The following is a 22500-nucleotide window of genomic DNA, read 5'->3' as shown; positions in this document are numbered from 1 at the left end:
GCCTGATTTATGAAGCTGTGTGTACCTCTGAAATCCAGGTGTACGCAACACCTGCCCTTGATAAATGCCGCGGCTGAAAACGATCGTCATTAGAATAACACGCCCCTATATATTCAAGTCTCCGCTTCCCCCTCGCCCTCATTTACGCCATGGACACACGGAAGACGGCAAAGAGGAGACACTTCTCTGGAGATCCAGACCATCACCATCATGAAAAATTATTATTAAATCAAACAACAATATTGTTGATGATAAATTCAAAGTTAATTGTATTTTTTTTTTCAAAACGCTATAAATCCATCCATTTTTTGTCTAAAAAACAACAAGAGAACATGCAACATATAATCAGGGACTCATACTATAAATTAATATAAATTAAATAAGTGCAACTGCATGAAATAAATAAAAGCCAAACAAAATAAATATTAAAATAAATTAAATATTAAAAATAAAATAAATATTTCCAATGTCACGTTCCAATATTGTCCACCACATAAAACAAATAATTTAAAAATAACACACAAATACAGTCCTTAAATACAACAATGTTAAAAATACATTCAAATCATTTAGTAACACATTTAGGCTAATAGCAATTTGTGCCGAACTTGAAAAAAGTAATAACAATATTCAGGCCTACTATTAGGCTACGGTTGTAGCCATTAACTAAGTGCATTTAGTTTCATATTTGTTAAAAAATAATAATGTTATTTTGTCCCCATCTATGTTGATTATGAAAAGTGATCATAGGCTAAGATAGGATGCGCAATATATCGGGAGACATGCTCAGACATGATTTTGGCCACTTAATTAAGTTTTGTTTTGCCTTTCTTTAAAGTGAATTTCGTTTTGTATAAATTGTATCTTAATTTTAATATATTTTTCATCAACCAATTGCCTGGATTTAATAAATAAGAAGCAAATAGCAGAAAATATAATCCTGAGTCATGACATGGAGGCGCGTGTGCGGTCCCTTGCATTGCACGTGAACTGGAGCGCATCTCATCACAAATTAACCGAAACTCAGTATATGCCTCACAGACATGAGAAATATATCTATAAAGAAAGCTTGAAATGTCTTTAAACGAAACAATTATAAACGAAAAGAAATAGGCTACTCTCTCTATAGGCGCGTTCACTACGGAGATGGTGATCATCAATTTCATCTTTGCAGACACAACACTAGTTTATCAATAGAAATAAAATACAAATGCATTTTAAAAAATGGCGTTTATCGCGTTTTGGAAAAGAGCTCCTCATGTCTTTTAGTTTGTCAGTGCGTTTCGTGGTGTTAGGAATTGTTTTTCTGCGCATTTCCGCACTAACTCAAAACGTGCGTACATGTACACCACCTCCTGACCTGGCGTAGGATTCGAGCGTGCCGTACGCCAACGTCCATATTTATAAATCTCAAAGTCAGCGTGGTTTTGGGTGTACGCTGGAAATTTGGTGTACGCACTTTTGATAAATGAGGGCCAGTGTGTGTGTACTGTGTAAAATTATTTGTATATATAAATACACATATGCATGTATATATTTAAGAAATATGTTATTTATAGATAAAATATTTATAGATATTATAAATTATGTATAAATAAATGCATGCAAATATTTCTTAAGTATATACATGCATGTGTGTATTTATATAAACAAAATTATTAATTTACATTTTTTTGAACATTTTACTCTGATTTGAATAACAAAACAGATGCAAATCAGTGTTACAACACCAAATATTGATTTCTTAATTCTTCTAAAGTTAAAGCATTAGTATTGAGATGTTTAAAATGAATATGAACTTGTTTTCTTGGCATTATTGTAGGATAGAAACATCGCATCTTTTTTGTTTGACAATATCTGCAAATACATGACTATTTTGAAAATGGGAAGAAATATTATCAGTAGTTTATCATTTTTTCCCCCTTAAACACTTACCTATAAATATTAAATCCAGAGGAACGGATTATTAAAGTCAGTTTTTTCCAGAGCTAAATGTTCAGTACTGTTGTTTTTCTAAATATCATAATCATTTGTTAACAAACAAGTATTTATTACTTCAATGAGCTCATCGTTTCTGCATTAAATTACATTGTTTAAATTAATACATTTTTAGATAACTGTGATTTTGTATATGTACATTTCTGAAATACATAACTTATACACCTCTGATAACAGATCTCTGTAAACTGTAATGTGGACACTTTCTGTAAAACTGTTTTTGGAACGATGTGTATTGTGAAAAATTCTATTCAAATAAATTAAAGTGAATTGAAATTTAATTTACAAAGTTATCAGTTTTTCTCTTTCCATTTTCAGCGGTGTTTCACAATGCAAAACTCGATTTCTCTGGATATGGCACTGATGATGTGTGTCTGTGCTGATTGTCAGCTCTGTAACCGCATGAAGAAATGAAGACAGCCAATCAGAGAGTTCCCTGGAGCGTGTGTGTGTGTGATTGATCGAGGCCGTGCCAGAGACGCAAACTAAAGACAATCTTTTAATTAAAACAATTGAGGAACTGCGTTAAAGTGGTACAGTAAAATGCACGAAGAGAGAAATAATGTGAAGTAAAGGCATGCTAACTATTCCAAGGCTATTTTCATGGCAAATTTTAAATTACAAAAATCCAAATATCATATAAATCAAAAGTGTTCACAACTTCCAGGCCCAAAACTGTGTTTTAACAGAGACGGATCACAACGCTAACGCTAAGTTCTTATGTTGATCTGACACTGTAGCAACAAACCAAATTCAAACTACAATCAATAACCTTTAAACTTCATGTTTTTTCACAAGAATCCCTTTAAACTACAAAAACACTGGAAGATCAGAGATGAATCTGGAAGATCTTTAGCAGAATTAAGATCCTTTTTAGCGTGGGCATCTGTATCAGGTCCTGTACATCGAGTCTCACACACACACACACACACACGTGAACTATACCTCGCAGATCTTTCCGGAGTCTCAGCAGATCTTTAGTGAAGTCCTCCAGCTTCATCTGAGAGGCCTGGAACAGGTCTTGAGGTTCTGGGAGCGGAAACACACATGTCTCCCTGCCCGCGTCCTGAAACACACACACACACACACACACACTGAAGACTAGTAAAGATTATGCTGTTCTGTGAGAGCCTCGTATATGAACCTCACCTCATCAAAGTGTCTCAGGTAGTACGACACAATGTATGCCAGAAGACTTTTACTGTTGTCCTGAAAACCAGAGGAGAAAAGTCAAAAAGTGTGTGTGTTTGTGTGCATGCACATGTTTGTGTGAACTTGTGAGAGAGTGTGACAGTGTGTGAGTGTGTGAGAGTGCGTGTATGTGAGTGAGAGTGTGTGTATGTGAATGAGTGAGTGTGTGTGTGTGTATGTGAGTGAGAGTGTGTGTATGTGAATGAGTGAGTGTGTGTGAGTGTGTGTATGTGAGTGAGAGTGTGTGTATGTGAATGAGTGAGTGTGTGTGAGTGTGTGTATGTGAGTGAGAGTGTGTGTATGTGAATGAGTGAGTGTGTGTGTGTGTCTGAGTGAATGTGTGTGAATGTGAATGAGTGAGTGTGTGTGTGTGTGTGTGTGTGTGTGTGAGAGTGTGTGTATGTGTGTGTGAGTGAATGTGTGTGTGTGTATGTGAATGAGTGAATGTGTGTGTGTGTATGTGAATGAGTGAATGTGTGTGTGAGTGTGTGTGTGTGTGTGTGTGTGTGTGTGAATGAGTGAGTGTGTGTGTGTGTGTGTGTGTGTGTGTGTGTGTGTGTGAATGAGTGAATGTGTGTGTGTGTGTGTGTGTGTGTGTGTGTGTGTGTGTGTGTGTCTCTTACGCTGCTCTTGACATCCTTGAGTTTGGGCAGGATGTCGAGGGAGAAACCGTCTGCTTGACCTCTGGATCGATTCCCTCCATTCATGAAATTACCAAACGCCAAAACTAAACCAAGAATCTGCAGAACTCCAGAACCGCTCTGAACAGCCTGGAGGAGAAGCGCACACACACACACACACACACACACACACACACGCGGATTCAGAACAAAACTGGACCGTCCGTGGGTGTGTGTGTGTGTGACGTCTGAACGAGTGTCTGTTAGAATCAGTGTTTACTCGAGGACTGGGTTTTAAAAGACAAGTATTAATACCGACTATCATCATATTATAGTGATTTCTGAAGGATCATGTGACACTGAAGACTGGAGTAATGATGCTGAAAATTCAGCTTTGATCACAGGAATAAATTACACTTTACTATATATTCACATAGAAAACTGCTGATTTACAGTGGAATAATATTTCACTGTTTTACTGCAGTTTTGATCAAATAAATGCAGGTGAGCAGAAGACAAAATCATAATTATTCCAAATTTGAGACCTCCAGTGTAAATGTGGCTTGACTTGATTGTGTTTTTTCATAAGTGGGCACCAACTGAAACCAACCCTGAAACTATTATCATACAAAACAACATGCAGTTCAGAGCAGAGCGAATCATCGGAATATATTCGGTAACTTGCTCACCAAACTCACAATCAAATAACATATTTCAAATCAGCAACAAAATCTGCCATGAACTGTCCCATAAATGTATTTTTTATGCTCAATTAGCATGAACACAAAGCTTATTAAAACAGATTCAGTGAGCCATCTGAGTCGATTCATTGAGCAAGTGAATCATTTGAGTCGATTCAGTGAGCAAGTGAGCCATCTGAGTCAATTCATTGAGCAAGTGAATCATCTGAGTCGATTCAGTGAGAAAGCAAGTTGTCTGCCTGATTCAGACCAACGATTCCAGTATTTGATTCACAAAACTGGTTCAAATGAATCATTACAACTGATCAAGATGCTGGATTAAGAATTGGACAGAATCCCACTAATCCAGTGGTTTGTCGTTGTGCTGATTGCTTTTTTGCAGTACCTTGCAGACTCTCTGCAGAATCTGGAGTTTGCGCTGAACAGACGAGATGCATTCGGAGAAGGTCGACTGAAAGAGAATGCAGAAGACTCGTCCGGAGAAATCAGGAATCTGGGAGAGCTGATGGAGAAACCTGTGAGCAAAAAAATCAAAGGTATAAAGCATTTTGAGCTATACATTCGCACAATTCTGCAAAATTGCTCACAAAATTAAGAGATCACCTGACTAATTTCCAGCTAACAAAACCTTTACATCTTGCATTCTAAATGTATTTTAATACAAATATTATGCCTTGTAACGCATCTTATAATGCATTTTATGATCTTATGATTCATTATAACAGTGGTTACAATTAGTGGTGGAACGGATCACAAAATTCACAGTTCGGATCATTTAAGGATCAGCAAAAAAAAATATATATATGGGGGGGGAGTTCTTCAATACCACAGCAAAATCTACTAGCATAACTGATAAAGTTCAAACATTATTAAAAACAAGTGAACAGTCAGTAATAAAATAAGAACAAATACACAAATTACAAGCAGAGATCAATACTAAATAACAAAAGTTACAGTCTATAAACAGTAGTATTCAGGTACAGAAATTAATAATTAAGCCTAAATGTAAAATAACACTATTTGTTCACTGTAGAAATTAAATATAGTTTCATCTTTGTTAAAACTGTATTTTGTTGTTTTATTAACATTAATGACGCAGACAACAGCAGGAATATTAGTCTACTGTCACTTTAAGACTGACGAAACTGACACACACTCTCAGATCAGGATCAGCTGCGATCCGTCGCAACGCTAGTTATAATTAATCATAACACTTGATTTCACCTTTAGAAAGTATAATGCATTAAAACACATGATCTCAGATGTAGGGAACATTACATTGTGTCATTCTTCAAACTATGGGAATGTTACTTTTGAATGTTCTCTGAACGTTCTGAAACAAGTAACGTTTAAAAAACATTCAACTGAAACATTTCAGAACATTTAATTAACGATGTATAAAACATTGAGAACACCAGCTAATTAAACAAACGTTTGATTAACGTTACTGGTTCTTTGAGAGAACCTTCCCTGTTAACTTTGAAAGATATGAACTGTGTTTAAGTGTGTTTTGATCCTCACTGCTCCGGTTTGTCCAGAGGTTTGGCTCCTCCTTTGTCTTTTGAGGATTTGACGTGTTTCTCGATTTTGTCCAGCTCATCTTGCTGGGCTCTCTGAAAACACAAAACAGCATTTCAACACAATCAAACCATTATTTCACAACTCAAAAACACTAGTAATGCTTCTGGACGATAAACTGAAACATCTACATTTATTTATGATGGTCAAAAATCTCAGTGTAATCAGTTTAGCGTCCACTGTACTTCACACACACATGCACACTGGGGTTCTTGCGTTTAGCCGCATTATTATTTGGGTTCGTTTGGAAGGAGAACAGAGCGTAATCAAAGTCGTTAGGAAGCCAGAGTCCAATAAAAGCTGCACCGTCTCATGAGTTTCCTTCTCTCTCCGAGCAAAAGAACAACAGAAACGGAGTTTGGTGCCGCAAATTATGGAAAATGTGGTATTGTGAAAGTACATCAAACAGCCAGACGCGATTGACACCGTAAAGACAGAGACACACTAGCCAACCACAGCACAGCATAGAGAGACCAGAGAAACCTTCCTGCCGCTGTTCATGTTTACAACAACAGGCAAAACCATTGTTTGTTCGTGCACTGCTCAGTTTTGTGCTCTACTTAACTACCATAACTTGTCTTCCTACAGATTACGTCTGTAGTTTAAAATATCAATCCATATCTCCATTTCAGAAGTTTTACACACAAAACTTCACAGTTTTATATCTATATTCTGAAGGTTTCTTTATATATATATATATATACACACATACACACCATTCACCTGATTTATACAATATTTTACTCTTAAAAACAGCGAAAACGTATTTGCTTTCTAGCTGTTGACAGTATTTTCTGATTTAAGAGTGATAAAAAGAGATTTCCAGAATCCAAAAACCTTTAACACTAATATGCCAACAAATTTCGAAGAATTTTGAAACTGGCTTTATGCAATGTTTCTGGTCTGGAAATGTATGTGAATTAAGTGCATATTTAATTAGAAAATTAATAATTGTCAATCCAATTTGGTTTGAAAAATTATCATCATGGATTATTACTGATCAGCTAATTATGTTTAAAAACCTCCAAGATGCATTTGAGACAAACAGCAGCTGTGAAGCTCAAATCAGATTGCCTGTACATCATTGCATATATGCATATCCAATCAGATTAAATTTGCATCACGTATAAGCATATCCAATTAGATGGAATTTGCATTATCATGCGTATGCACATCCAATTAGACGACGTTCAGACCAGTCGTGTCAAAATAATGTTCAAAATGGATTAAAAATCTCCATATCAAGTGTTTTGAGCGCAGCAGATCTTTAAAACGCAAGTTTCCCCGTCTCATCGTCGTTTACTAGGTGTGCGAGAGATTCAGCCTTCGCCACACAGACGGCAGTTTCCCTCGGAGCAGAACTGCAGAGTAAATACCTTCATAAACAAACCGGCCGACATCAAACGGCACAGAAACGCACACAGCCGAGCGGCTTAGGGCATCAGGAAGGTGATCAAAGAGAGAAAACTGCTCTCGCTCTCAGACACGAGAGAGAAGCACAGGAAAAATGAGGCTAAGACAAACACTTTGGTTCAGGAGAGCGACTTGTGTACGGCTCAGGCGTGAATATAAACTCTGGGAAAAGTTCTCGGCTCCATTAAGCATCATCACGAGATCTATATATATACACACACACACACAGCACTTCAAACGCGGTGATTACACCAGAGCTGCCTCCCCTTTATCGAGTTTTAAGTGTAAATACTTTTAATATGAAGCAGCTTCACGCAGGCTCGGCCACGAGCGCCTTCAAACGCAGACTCAAAGGCAGATATCAAAAGACAATATACAGATACGACTGCTAGAGGATCGAGGCTTGATATATATACGCGACTGACATCTGTATACGTGCCAGACTGCAAACTAGCACTCATAAAACGAGGGGAAAAAAACGCATTAGTGCGATCATTAGGTGCATTACTGGAGTCTGACTGCAAAAGACTGTTTCTCTTTTTTTGGCCGTTGGAACGGGTCTGGATTTCATAATTACGGAGCGAGCCAGACGAAAACATCTTAACGTTTCCTCCTCGACAGACAGATGATCAATCTGAAGACTATCGGGATCGAATCTTACCACAGTTCAAGGAGTTTGGCACGTGATGCTTTAAAATAAATACATGATATTTATGCAAAAGCAGCTCATACTAAAACAAAAGCTGCACTTTTCTTACTTTAATCAAAGCATGTGTCAGAACGCTGTGTTCAAATGGGGTGATTTTCTCCACAAGTGCTTTTTTGGGAATTTTTTTACACAATCCCTAATATATTTCGGGATTGTGCGTGTGAAGATTTTCAGACATCGTGTTTGCTTCCAGAAATGTTTGAGTTTTTCAGACATCATATCGTTCTGAGGAACATTTCTTCACATTGATCTAAACTACAGGTGTGTGATTTCTGATATGAAATTCCTGCATGATGTGTTTGAGTCACATGATCACTGCACACACACATTCAACAAACTTCAACAATGAAAAACATCATAATGTAGAAAAGCATCAGTGGTAGTCACAATGTTGCCATTAAACCTGGAAAAAGATTATATAATTCAATAATAAAACCAATTATTCTATACGGATGTGAAATTTGGGGATTAGTACAACATTTAAAAAATTGGGATAAAATTAAAAACTAGAAAAACTACAATTAGAAATAGCCAAAAGCGTTTCAGGGGTTGACAAGCCGGTCCAGCGACGCCTGCAGGGCTCAATTAGGCTTCACTAAAAACACATTTTGACCTCCAAAATAAACTCCAATGTTATTCGACCCTAAATAGAACCACTAAATTGGCCAATTATCTATTATATTAACAATTTAAAGAAAGACAAATCCTCTCCAAATACAGATTAAGTGACATGATCTAGAAATAGAGAGAGGAAGACAAATAAACATGGACAGATAATGTGATCTACAGCAAATAGAGGATGAGAAACTCTTTCTACTCATCTGTACTAAATATCACGGCGTAAGAAACATTTCTCCCAGATCTGAAACATTGATTCCATCATTCATTGAGAAAATGTCCTTCATACTGTACTTGATGACAGCACAGCTGCAAAATATGTGGTCACACTTTAGATTAGGGTCCGATTCTCACTATTAACTACGACTTTACTGCTTATTAATAGTTAGTAAGGTAGTTGTTAAGTTTAGGTATTGTAAGATTAAGGGATGTAGAATATGGTCATGCAGAATAATGCATTAATATGTGCTTTATAAGTATTAATACACAGCCAATATCCTAGTAATATGCATGATAATAAGCAACTAGTTTTATAGTGAGAATTGGACCCTAAACTAAAGCGTTACCAAATATGTTTTAGCCATTTACAATGTTAGAGAGACCCGCTTCATTTATTCAGATGGGTTTATTTATGTTACATATGACATGATCTATACACATACATATATATATATATATATATAGTTGCTGTCAAACGATTAAAATATTTAATCGCGATTAATCGCATTAACGTCATAGTTAACTTGTGATTAATCGCAATCAATCGCACATTTTTATCTATTCTAAATGTCTCTTGATTTATTTTTGTCCCATTATTTTTTCTCATTTTAATGCTCTCATCAACATGGAAAAGTGGATCGGCTTGCTTTGTGCAATTGTTTTTTTATTGAAAACAACATTGGCATATATTGTGTTCAATTTCACACTAACATTCTCACTTGGAGCAAATAATCTCTCACACAATGTAACACTGTCCATCAATAAAAGGGTGAGAGAAATACTGACGAGGTGCTGATATTGACGAGGGGCCGGAGAATTCGCATCAGCTGTGTGTGTGTGTGCTTGGGCATCATCAGGTGGTATTTCAGACTGGACGTGCTGCGATGATGATAGCTCAGTTCACAATGACAACACACACAGATCACTTTGGTCTTGCCAATGTAACCATTTGGCAACTTTTTAAAAGTAAACTTTCCATTCAGAATCTTATTGGCATCCATTTCGGCGTATCGCGCTCGTCATCCACTCAAAACGTAACGTTAACCAACTATTTGGCCGGCTCGCAAGCCCAAACAAGTGTGTGCGGCGTGCCTGTTGTTTTGTTTCCGGTGTAGCTAGATCCGCTTGCGCTTTGGTCGACGAAGCAACAAAACGTCCTTGCGCGGCGCAAGCCATTGAAACGAATGGCAGCGCCGAGCATGTTGCATCCTGTTGCAAAAGCATGTGGAAAAAAAACCTACAAAGTTTGCTAGGCCAAAAAGACCGTTAATCTCGCGATAAAAAAATTGACGCCGTTAAAATGGTTTTGTGTTAACGCCGTTAATAACGCGTTTAAATGACAGCCCTAATATATATATATATATATATATATATATATATATATATATATATATATATATATATATATATATATATATGTGTGTGTTTTTTTATTATTAATATATGTTAATGCTTTAGCAACATTGTGCTAGAGTCATGCTAATAAAGCAAATTTTTGAGAGAGAGAGTGAGAGAGAAAACCTAAAAATTGTGAGTGTGTGTGTGTGTGTAAGAGAAAGAGAGATTTTCTGCTTACGTTCTCATAGAGGGCCTGTAATGTCTCCAGATCAACCACAGTATTATCCAGATTCAGGATCGCTGGAGACAGAAAAACAGACAGAAATCATCATCATCATCATCATCATCCTACATGTAAAAACCAAACATTCAACAGCATATAAATCAAACTTTACTGAATGTTACAGAATGAAACGATCTGCATCTGCGGTTTGATCATCGCTCAGAATCCCAACCCATCTTTGACAAAAACATGATTTTCTCACCTTTTTGTTTAAAATGTTGCTTTATTATTAAACTTACCCACTTTAAATGTTTCATTCTAGATTCATGCATTCTTTTTTAATATCAACATTTTGTAGTTTAAAAGCAGACGGTCTGTCCTCCTTTCTTTTGCATGTTCAGATATACATACTACAAAATATTCTAAAGTTTTGTGAAAGTAATCAAAATTGCTGGCGGGCAACGTACAAAAAAGATAAGTGGGTGTCAAGTTTTATCAATACTTCTACTTCGTGATCTTTGTGCAGCATTTGATGCCATTTCACATTCTATACTCTTAAACTGACTGGAATCTGTAGGAATTACTGGTATATCTTTAAGCGGTTTCGTTCCCATCTCACGGACCGCATTCACTCAATCAAAACCCACCAATGCAGTCACTGGTGTTCCCCAGGGTTCTGTTTTGGGACCTCTGTTGTTTATTATTGATCTTTTACCAATTGGCATCATCTTTAGGAAATATGATATTCATTTTCATTATGCTGACGACACCCAACTTTATCTGTCTTCCGAAACCTTCAAAGTTTCCCTCTTCTGCTCTTGGTGAGTGCTTAAGGCGAGACACGGTAGGCAAAAACATCGTTTTTTTTTCACTGGTCAATTTTGAGATTTTAGGATATTTGTCTTCAATAACATGTCTTCTTTCAGACTTGTGGTGAAAAAAAGTCAGAAATACACATTTAGGTCTTTATTTTACTACACTTTGCCTGTTTGCGTCTGTAGATTTCTCATAAACTCATCAAAAGTTGTCGTTATAAATCATCCTTCTGCTCCGCGATCGCGATCTGCACTCTGTCATCACACACACCGTTAGAAAGCTTGCTCTCTGCTGTACAATACTGCCGGATCCAAATATGGTCATTTCCTTTTTATCAGCAACCAATCGCGAAAGTAAAAGGGGGGATTTTACTCTAAATGCGCGATCTCATTGGCTGATGCTAATTCTTTAAAGCCCGTTTTCTCAAAATGACTTTTCTCTCTCACTCCAAGTCCGAAATCTCCACGTCAGTAGCACCTATATACACCAAACTTTCCAGTCTTGTACCTAGTTATATTATGAAGACATTTACAGAGGGATTTGTAAATATATTATTCTTAGCCTGATTTACATAACATTTTATTCCAAAAAACATGTCGAAAATCATTTTTTTAAGGCTATTGGCAGTATATTCTGATTTACAGGATAACAAAAGTAGATATCCATAAATCCCTCTGTAATTTTTTTCCCATCTAATATGTGAACACAATGAAAAAATAATTTTGAACCTGGCTTTATCCAATACTCAGATTCGTTTTTTAAAATATATGCAGATTTGCGCATATTTAATTAGATAATGTCTAATTTGCATATTTAAACATTAAATTACAGAAAACTTGTAATACATTTTTTTCTCATCTTAATGTAGAATCAACTGGCAAAGTTTCATGGTGATATCTGCTAGTTAAAAAAAATACCCTATTCACCTGTAGTGTCTCGCCTTAAGTGAATGAAAAAATTGGTTTTCAAGTAATTTTCTCAAATTGAATAGTAGTAAAACAGAAATTCTTCTCGTTGGTTAAAAAAATGCAATATCCAAGTCAAATATTTCTTCTGTGGTAATAGATCTAATCAGGTTAAAGGTTTAGGTGTCATTTTGAAGCTCATTAACAGTGTTACCCGTTCTGCATTTTTTCATATTAGGAATATAAATCGTCTGCGTCGTGTCCTGTCACTCAAGAGTTCTGCCACGCTTGTGCACGCTCGTAACATCATGCTTTGTTTTATGGGCTTCCTTCCAAACCTCTTCATAAATTACAGTTGGTACAAAATGCCGCAGCTTCTGAACACATTTCTCCTGTTTTACAGGATTTGCATTGGCTCCCAGTTAAATTCTATGTAAATTTTAACTTAACTTTACTTTTAACTTACAAAGCACTTAACTTGGCTCCTTCAAATCTTCTAGATCTGCATTTTAAGATCGGCTTCTGCACTTACACTTGTTCTTCCACGCTTTCGGGCGACTTCTATGGGGTCACGAGCTTTTGGATATGCGGCTCCACATTTATGGAACTCACTTCCTGTAGAAGTTCGCAACAGTTCTAGTCTTTAAATCTCATCTTAAAACTCATCTGTTTAGGCAGCCTTTTATGTGATTTGATGTTTGTTAATGTACTGTTTTTATTGTTTAATATCATTGCTTTTATGGATTTTGTAAGGTGGCCTTGAGTGCCATGAAAGGCGCCTTTAATAAAATGTATAATAATAATAAAAAATAAACAAAAGTTTAACAGTTAGTGATAATAATTACAATCACGTTACTAACGCTAGTTAAAGTTGAGTGTGTGTGTGTGTGTGTGTGTCGTGTGTGTGTGTGCGGGAGTTATTTCAGCACTAGAGTTTGTTCAGGAGGTTCACGTCCAGGGTCCATCTGATATGTTATGGACCTGCAGGCTATCAGGAGATCAGGAAACACTCGCTGCCACACAGAGAATGCCTTCGAGACTCACACACGTCAATACCCAGACGAGCATTCAAATGGAAGAGCCAGAAGAAAAAACACACATGACCTCCAGCTTTACGTTCACCTCGACCCACTGGTGACCGCAAGCAATCTGGCCGACTCAAACCTGACCAGAAGTCATGTGACCACCTGTCCAACAGTGCGCAGAAGTCAGGTGACCACCTGTCCAACAGTGCGCAGAAGTCATGTGACCACCTGTCCAACAGTGCGCAGAAGTCATGTAACCACCTGTCCAACAGTGCGCAGAAGTCAGGTGACCACCTGTTCAACAGTGCGCAGAAGTCAGGTGACCACCTGTCCAACAGTGCGCAGAAGTCAGGTGACCACCTGTCCAACAGTGCGCAGAAGTCATGTGACCACCTGTCCAACAGTGCGCAGAAGTCATGTAACCACCTGTTCAACAGTGCGCAGAAGTCAGGTGACCACCTGTCCAACAGTGCGCAGAAGTCAGGTGACCACCTGTCCAACAGTGCGCAGAAGTCATGTGACCACCTGTCCAACAGTGCGCAGAAGTCATGTGACCACCTGTCCAACAGTGCGCAGAAGTCAGGTGACCACCTGTCCAACAGTGCGCAGAAGTCAGGTGACCACCTGTCCAACAGTGCGCAGAAGTCAGGTGACCACCTGTCCAACAGTGCGCAGAAGTCAGGTGACCACCTGTCCAACAGTGCGCAGAAGTCATGTGACCACCTGTCCAACAGTGCGCAGAAGTCAGGTGACCACCTGTCCAACAGAAGAACTTCGGGGCGGTTCGACGTCAGATTTACCGGTGATGCACAACTGGATCCCGGATTCTCAACGCCAAAAGTATGAAAAGGCGATCATAAGTATAATAACGGCTGAAGATCCGCTCACCGTGCTGAATGTCCTTCATGTCGAGATGTAAACTGGACATCAGAATCCCCACCGCCTGCGAGCGCTTGGTGTTCAGCAGCTTCACCACCTGAAACACACACACACACACACACACACACTCTGACTCCATTTACTGCAAAATAATGCATGGAAAATATTGCTTTACAGCCTCAAGTGCCTTACCGCTTTTTAAAAACCTTTGTCACATAATATAAGCATCCAGATTAAGCACTTGTGCTTGAAGAGTTCCCAGACGGATAAAGACATGATAGATGCACATAGATATTTTCAGTCAGAAATTCCAAGTAACTTAAACAAATCATTACAATGTAGATGATGCAACATTGCTATACACAATATAACATGAGCTCAAGTGCCTTAATGCTTTTACTTACTTTTTTTCACATAATAAAGATATAAATTAGGCACTTCAAGCGGGTGTTTCTCAAAACAGGAGGGCATCATGATCAAAATCTCCGGCCGTTTGAGCCGCAGGGTGAGTTTTAAATATACTTTAACTGATGAAATATATATATATATATATATATATATATATATATATGTTTAAGCCGGAATGATCGAAGTATTTGCATGTCTCAACAGCTACAGATTAAGCCACAATCTTAGTGAACTTGTCAATCATCTTGATGGATGATGCAGAGGAAACTCTGACCAATAGGAGGACAGTTTTACTCACATGTGACTTGCATAAACTCATTTTGGTACAGCTTTGAAATTGTAACAAATGAAGTCCCTTTTTTTGCAAATGATCGAAGTTTGAAAACTTCAGTCTTTAATTGCTTCCAAATAACTAAATACTTAATGAAACAAACATTATGTAACGTCAGTCAACCGTCAGATCCCGACAGAAGAACATTGACTCAGCGTCTGTATGTCTGTAATTGCATCTATTTGGTCATTATGTGCTTATTTTTAAAGAAAAGTGGTTTCGCCTCGACTTCAACAAAACCCAATTCATTCAGCGCTGATCTTTATCAGTCATGAAGACAATAAAGGTCCGTCTGCGCATGCAAACATGATCACATGATCATAAACCCGCCCGACAGGAACATGGCGCTCGCTCGCTGTGTGTGTGTGATCGATCACGGGCTTGACGTCAGAGAGGAACCAGAACACAATACACCTCACACAAACTGATCTGGACCCGAAACCACAATTGAATGTGAAAAACACACAGCTTCAGCATCTCAACGGGAAGTTTCTGTAGATGAGAAAGATTCCTGTGAACAAACAAGCCGAGACTACATGAGAAACACTTTATTTATTTTGACTGAACCGTGGACACGGAGATATCAGAGGCAGCCTTTAATACCATATTATTAATAGCCTTATTATCATTATTGTTATCACTAATACTATTACTTATCTTCTAACCTTCCTGATGAAATGAGTTTATTATTATTGTTGTTATTATTGCTACTAATACTATTACCAACACATCCCCAAATCATCACCACAACACATTCTTGACATACAAGACAATTTAAGTTAAATATTACAATGAGCACTTTATTTAATAATGCGCAATATGGCCTTTGATTGCAATATGAACTTAATTATTAACTGTATACGTTGGAAAGTCTAAAAATTTCCTTTTTATGTACAATTGTACAACGACAAATGAAATCTCTCTCTATCTATCCAGCTATTATTATTATTATTACTATTATATAATACTATATTTTTTTTATATCTTCCTCATCCTCATTTTTACTATTATCATCATTATTATAGTCATCAATATGTGTTTTTTACCATTATGTTTGTTATACATCTCTAGATGTTCCTTTGTTTATATGCTGCCGCTCACACACCCAGTTACACTTACACTCTCACTTACTACACACACACACACACACACGGCTGTTATGCATGTTTTGATGCCTTTTTTTGTATCTGTCACCTGTAAATAGTATCTTTGTTTGTATAATAATAAAAAAAGAAAACATTAAAAAAAGAAAACTTAAAGTTGCGAAGAAATGAGCTTTAAAAAACGCTTTGGCTTTTTTTCGGTTGTTGATTTCGCTCTTAAAACACATTAAACACAAACTAGACAGAAGCAGAAGCATGCGATCGTGCACACACTCTCTCTCCATGCGTCTAATCAACCTTCAAACCTTTCCTGCAGCAAAAACACGAGCAATCGGCGAAGAAAAAAAGGTCACGACTGCATTACAGGGCAAAACGCCACAATTATCAACTCCAGGCAATTACACCAAACAAAACACGTTACTTTATCAAAAGAAATTGTTGCCGGGCAACTTTTGACAGATACGGAAACGAGTCTCCAATTATTTCCCTCTGAGATCATGTTTAAATCATGAGAGTGAAGAAAAAGGCCAGTTCTTCTGCATTAAACAGGAGACGCGGATGTTTTTCAGGTCAAACGGCCCTTCGGCGAGACAAATTACCTCCAGACCCGTCAAACACCACGAGCACATCAGCGCAGGACTCGCTCTGCAGGATTACCATATCAAACGCAGAACCGCAGCCGGTTCACTGTCAGCGGGACGCTTCGTGCACTTTATTGCCATCACATATTTTAGCAATCATCATAAATTAGGAATCATTTGAAAGGTTAAACTGAAAAATCATCCTGTGAAAATAGTTTTGAGATTAGGCACCGTTACTTCATGGGAAACGCATCTTAAAGTCGCCCTGTGGTGAAAGAAAATAAAGCTTTTAAATGTTGTTTATGTGTCTATGTGGTGTTTTTAATATGCTTTAAGACAATCCATGTGTAAATTCATAAGTCGACAGCATTGCTGAGTATTTTCTCCTTAAAACTGCAGTGAACCAAAGACAGTCTCAAAAACACGCTTTGAAATCGCTGGTGTTTCTGACGTCACAAACTACCTTGTAACCAATCAGATCAACGTGTGATCGTCAACCAGTGGATCTCTGAGTGAGTGAGTGAGTGGAGGCGGGGCTCATTTGCATATTCATAGAACCGTAAAATTGACTACAAGGGGACTTTAAAATATTTTAGTGGGCGGAGTCATTTTTCAAATGACAAAATTTTCTGCACTGCAACAGGCAGAATGCTGGATCTAACAAGGTCTAGGCAAATATTGCGCTGCAAAACATTGATAACAGCTTTAAACTGAAAAAATACTATTGTACAAGTGAGATAATCCACGGCTAGCTGTGCATTAAACCAATTGAATGAACTCCGCTTCAGCCGGTTCTTTGCCTCCACGTCGTGTATTAAAATAGTTTAATGCACAGCTAGCCGTGGATTATCATTAATTTAGCAGGCTCCTCCCACTCGTGTGCAGAGTCATGCTTCAAACTGTGACAGAGGACGCATTAAATGAGTGTGTCGCCTGGTGGCTGTTTTTGGTAAAGCACCTAAACAAAAATCTCACAGGAACCTCAATTTTTGTGATATCAACTTTAAAATTTCTATAAAATCAAAGCCATACGTCTAACCAAGTTATGTTCCAAATTTGGAGTAAAAATTATTATTTTGTATAAACAAAGATGTTTAGTACAGTACATTTGTTTCACAGTAAATGTAAACTAACTTTTTAAGTGATTGATTCATTAATAAACTACAGCCATCTAAGTTCAGATAGTGTATTTTCACATCTACGTTCAAAAAGGGGGGGAACAATTAACAGGTTAATGAGCTATAAAAAAAATTGAGGCAAAAAAAACAAAACAACAACATTCCTTCAGGATTAAAAGATCCCAAATTTTCCCATTTCTTATTACACTTGTGGTGCTTTGAGTGAAAGCATGAGCGAGTCTGTGAATAAATGAGACACGGCGACAGTCGTATAATCCGTCAGCGTTCAGGCAAAGTGCTTCCGGTTCCTCGAAACACAGAAAGCCACAGACGCCAAACACCTCAAACGTTCTCTCCCAGAAACCCCCTAAACAGACACACCGATGCCACATTCGTTCAGCCCTCGAACGCTGATGGACAGATGGGAATCGATAGGCTTTGTGTAAACAAAAAAAACAAAAAAAATTCATGTTATGTTAATGGATGAGTTGTAAACATGCAAACATTGAGCAGTACGAGCATTAGTGTGGTTAACCTCAGGTCTGTTCACAGGCGAGTGTGGTTGGAACGTCATGTGGTTTAAGACAGATGTGTGTGTGTGTGTGTGTGTGTGTGTGTGTGTGTGTGTGTGTGTGTGTGGGGGGGTCACATATGAAGAACATGTTTAAAGATCAACAGAACACAAAGTGAATCTGGAGAATAACAGATCATAATTCAGTATATTTCAGTAAGAGAATTAATGAGCTGCATTGATTTTATGCATTGTGGCAGTTTTAATGACAATTAAACATTTCTAACAACGCAAAAACTGTTTTAAAGAAAACGGTTTAAAAAAAATTCAAAGACTTTTAAATTCATTGTTGAATTTATATTTTAAAATGCATAATAGAAATAAACTATACCATTAAAATACAATTACATATTTATTAACGTATTTAAATGAAATGCATGTAAAATAAATAAAATTAAATAGAATTATGCATGATTAAATATTTATATTTATCAATGTAAATAAAAATACACACGTACTTTAAATTTAAATAAATGCATTAGTAAATATAAATTATTTTGTAAACAATAATTATATGTATTTAAATATTACAACAATAAATAAATAAAATACAACATTTATTTGAAATCTAAATAAATAAAATAATGACTCGAACTATTCATCTTTAACACGTTGTATGCATTATTTATGTTTTTTTTTAATCTAGATCCAGATATACAGCACTGTTTTGATTTCAAAGTCTTGTCTTTGGGACAGGGAATCGAGTGAAAAGCGAACTGAATTGAGCTGAATAATTTAATTAATTGATCTCATGAAGTTTGCATTTCAGTTTATTACTGTAAAGCTGCTTTGAAACGATCTGTACTGTATAAAGCGCTATATGACAAAAAAAAGTTGAAGTGTGTTGATGCGTTTAAACAGAAATCCATACTACAGGTGCAGAAAATATAAAAAAACAACCACATATGAGCCGTTACAGAAATTTGAGTGTGCAAAGCGCACAGATACGATTAAATAGAGATATTCATGAATTGCAACACGCTTTTTACGGGATCTTTCACTCATTTTTCCAATCAGGAAATTTCCTTCCAGGAACTGGGATCTGGAATCCTCCGCTGGTGCCAAGAGCTCGACATTAACTCACAGCTGTCGGCAGAGGAGCCGGGATCCATACACACACACACACACATCACAACTGAGTAATGGAAATAGTTATCTGGACTTAAGCTGGATCCCGAGCCGCACACATAACACCGGACCTCCGCTCACCTGCTTGGTCTTCGACCTGCTGATCGTGTCCGAAAGAGGTTTCTTCTTCTCCTTTACTGCCGTTTTGGAGAAAAGTTCGACAAACTCCTCAAAATCCACGGATGGCTCCTCGATCGTCTCCCATACGAGAGAATTCAAGTCCCTGCGGAGGAAATCAGACATTTTTTACAGATTTATACAAGCACTCTCTTGCAGATCACCATGAATTAAAACAAATCCCTCGATCGAACATGCATCTAACTATAACTACGTTTAATTTAGTTATATCTCGTTTCACAACTCTTTCTGATCACAGAATAAAATAATTTACATTCTAATCAACATTGACTATGACATGCAGTTGTGGGCGGTTAACAGGGTGTTGCTAGGGCATTGTATCCTGGTTGCTAGGGAGTTGCTAGTGTTTTTCTGGTCTGTAGATGTAGCAAGTTTCTCCTTCAATGTGTCTGTGGGTTTTATGGTTCAGTAGGTGAAAATCATGGGTGATTACTTGAAATAAAATGTTTTTAGTAAAAAGTTTTTTTTTTTAAGTAAAAAGTCATAGTCACCCTGGTGTTGTTCTAATGCCGTGCAACTTTCTTTTTCAGACCACAAAAGGAGAATATTAGGGTGAACTGTCCCTTTAAGACTGGAATACACGACACAGGTTTTATAAATGGATGGAGACTGGAATCACAGTCTGAAGCTAAAATCAGAGCCTGTGCCATCACACACCACGTGATTTTCTGTAAAATCCATAAATTCCGACAGACCAAAATCAACAGGCAAATTCAATTCGTCTGTGCAAAAGTCGCATAGTGCTATCCAGCCTTAAGTGAAGTAAATTAACTCAAATCACTAACTATGAGTGCTAGTGAGAAATGGTGATAATTGCCGCATTAAATGCCACTATAAAATTATCTGCATGTCTGCTCTTCTCCAGCTTGCCTCCTAATATTATTGCCTTAATACGTGGCATTGCATATTAAAAAAATGGTTGATCTTTAACGAATTGCTTTTGTAAGTCGCTTTGGATAAAAAGGTCTGCTAAATGCATAAACATACAGTTGCAATCGAAATTATTCAACCCGTTTCAGCTGTTTGCAATGAACAAATCAAACAAAAGTAATTGAAATAGCAACAACAAAAATTTCTCAAGTGGTTTCCCCAAATTTAACTGAAAATGCAACTTTTAATGACTACTGCATTCTCAAAATTATTCACCCCCCTGAATAGAATCCCTCAAAACAGCACAAATCTGCAAAACAGGAGTTGTCTCACTAATCAAGGGCTTCATTAGCTGCACCAGGTGTGCTTGAGCTAGAACACATGAAATATCTGAACTGGTGAGGTTTGTTGAGTGTCACGTTTGACTGCATGTTAGAAATAAGTCAAAAGAATGTTCCAAAAAGTTAAGATGATAGCATCGCCCTTCACAATCAAGGAACAGGATACAAAGAGATAGCGAAGACACTACATTTTCCAGGAACAGTGTTTACACTACCAGAAAAAGGAAGCGATCAACAGTTCAGAAAAACCCTGGAGTGACTGCAGAAGACCTGCAGCAAGACTTGGTGGTCACAGACACTGAGGTTTCAGCTCGTACAGAACTCCAGGACTGCACCACTACTAACACAAAAGCACAAGTGCTCAAAATCATGTCAATAAGCTACAGACGTTTTGAGATTCTGTTCTGTGGAGCGATGAAACAAAACGGCTCTATGGTTCAGCGGCGCGTCTGAGGAGGAAGAATAAAGCATAAGCTGTGATGAACACGGTCTACAGTTCAGCATGTGGAGCTCCTGATGCTCTGCGGCTGATCTATATCCTCCGGCTCTGGAAACCTGCAGCGTGTGGAAGGAGAGATGATTCACTGAAGTATCAGGAAAGCAGAAAACATCATGCCGCCAGTGAGGAAGCCGAAGCTTGACCTTCAACAGGACAACGATCCCCAGCATTCCTCAGATTCCAGCCAGGCTTGTTTGCAGAAGATCCTGGGAGATACAGTGGCATCACAGTCTCCTGACTCGAAACCCATAGACAATCTCTGGTGGGATCTGAAGGCCAAGAATATTCCTGAGCTGGAGGCCATTGCTCATGAGGAACGGCTCAGAAGCTGCTGTTATACATCTTATTATATAAGATGGTTATACATCTCGTTTGCAGAAGCTCATAACAGCAAAAGGCTGTTCTACTGAGTGCTAAAGATGCTTGCCATGAAGGAGGTGAATAATTTGAAGTCATTAAAAGTTGCATTTTCAGTTACATTTGGGGAAACCACTTGAAATATTTGTTATGTTGAGCTATTTCAAGTACTTGCTTGATTTGTTCAGTGCAAAACAGTCTGTAAATGCCGCCAATAAACCCGATTTGCAATGGGGGTTGGATAATTTCGATTGCAACTGTATAAACTACAATAACTATAGTGTTTTGGCTATTAGCATGGTGATTTTTGTAAGCAGAACAGATCAAAATAAGGAAATGGTTGTAAAGCACAAGTACTTTTTGGTGTTCAGCTGAATGCGTGTCCAGTACAGCGGTTTCATGGGTCTCGGCGGCTCCACAAGGCTCTTGCGAGGCGGTTTCTCGTGCATCGCTCCCAATGCGAACAGACCCAGTGGTAGCGGAGGAGGCAAAGAGCCCAAACCAAAGGTCAGAGGAGGCGCAGGAGCTCCGGGAGCCATAGATGGAGGAGGTGGTGGTGGTGGAGGAGGTGGTGCAGACAAACCTGGTAAAGGAGGTGGAGGAGGAGGTCCACTTACTCCTGGTAGAGGAGGTGGAGGAGGAGGTGCACTCATCCCTGGTAAAGGAGGTGGAGGAGGCGGCGCACCTGGTAAAGGAGGTGGAGGAGGAGGTGCACACATTCCTGGTAGAGAAGGTGGAGGTGCACTCATTCCTGGTAAAGGAGGTGGAGGAGGAGGTGCACTCATTCCTGGTAGAGGAGGCGCAGGAGGAGGTGCACTCATT

General features: G+C 38.0%; 1 protein-coding gene across 3 annotated transcripts in view; it reads right to left on the bottom strand.

The window, feature by feature from the left end:
• Positions 1-22500, bottom strand: part of fmn2b (formin 2b) — a 62214-nt gene that overhangs the window by 14219 nt on the left and 25495 nt on the right. For all 3 annotated transcript variants that reach the window (XM_077245690.1, XM_077245691.1, XM_077245692.1), the window contains 9 exons: positions 22036-22500; positions 19555-19696; positions 14243-14330; positions 10624-10685; positions 6032-6123; positions 4896-5025; positions 3813-3959; positions 3148-3207; positions 2944-3064 (listed from right to left, as the gene is read on the bottom strand). The exon at positions 22036-22500 is cut by the window's right edge and continues 539 nt beyond it. In XM_077245690.1, the coding sequence (XP_077101805.1) occupies positions 2944-3064; positions 3148-3207; positions 3813-3959; positions 4896-5025; positions 6032-6123; positions 10624-10685; positions 14243-14330; positions 19555-19696; positions 22036-22500 (1307 nt within the window). The remainder of the gene's footprint in view (positions 1-2943; positions 3065-3147; positions 3208-3812; positions 3960-4895; positions 5026-6031; positions 6124-10623; positions 10686-14242; positions 14331-19554; positions 19697-22035) is intronic.

Source organism: Siphateles boraxobius, unplaced genomic scaffold (assembly GCF_051911475.1).
Source record: "Siphateles boraxobius isolate OS27281-9 unplaced genomic scaffold, OSU_SipBor_1 28, whole genome shotgun sequence".
Classification (NCBI taxonomy): Eukaryota; Metazoa; Chordata; class Actinopteri; order Cypriniformes; family Leuciscidae; genus Siphateles; species Siphateles boraxobius.
The sequence above is the reverse complement of the archived record's forward strand: the minus strand, read 5'-3'. Positions and strand labels throughout refer to the sequence as shown.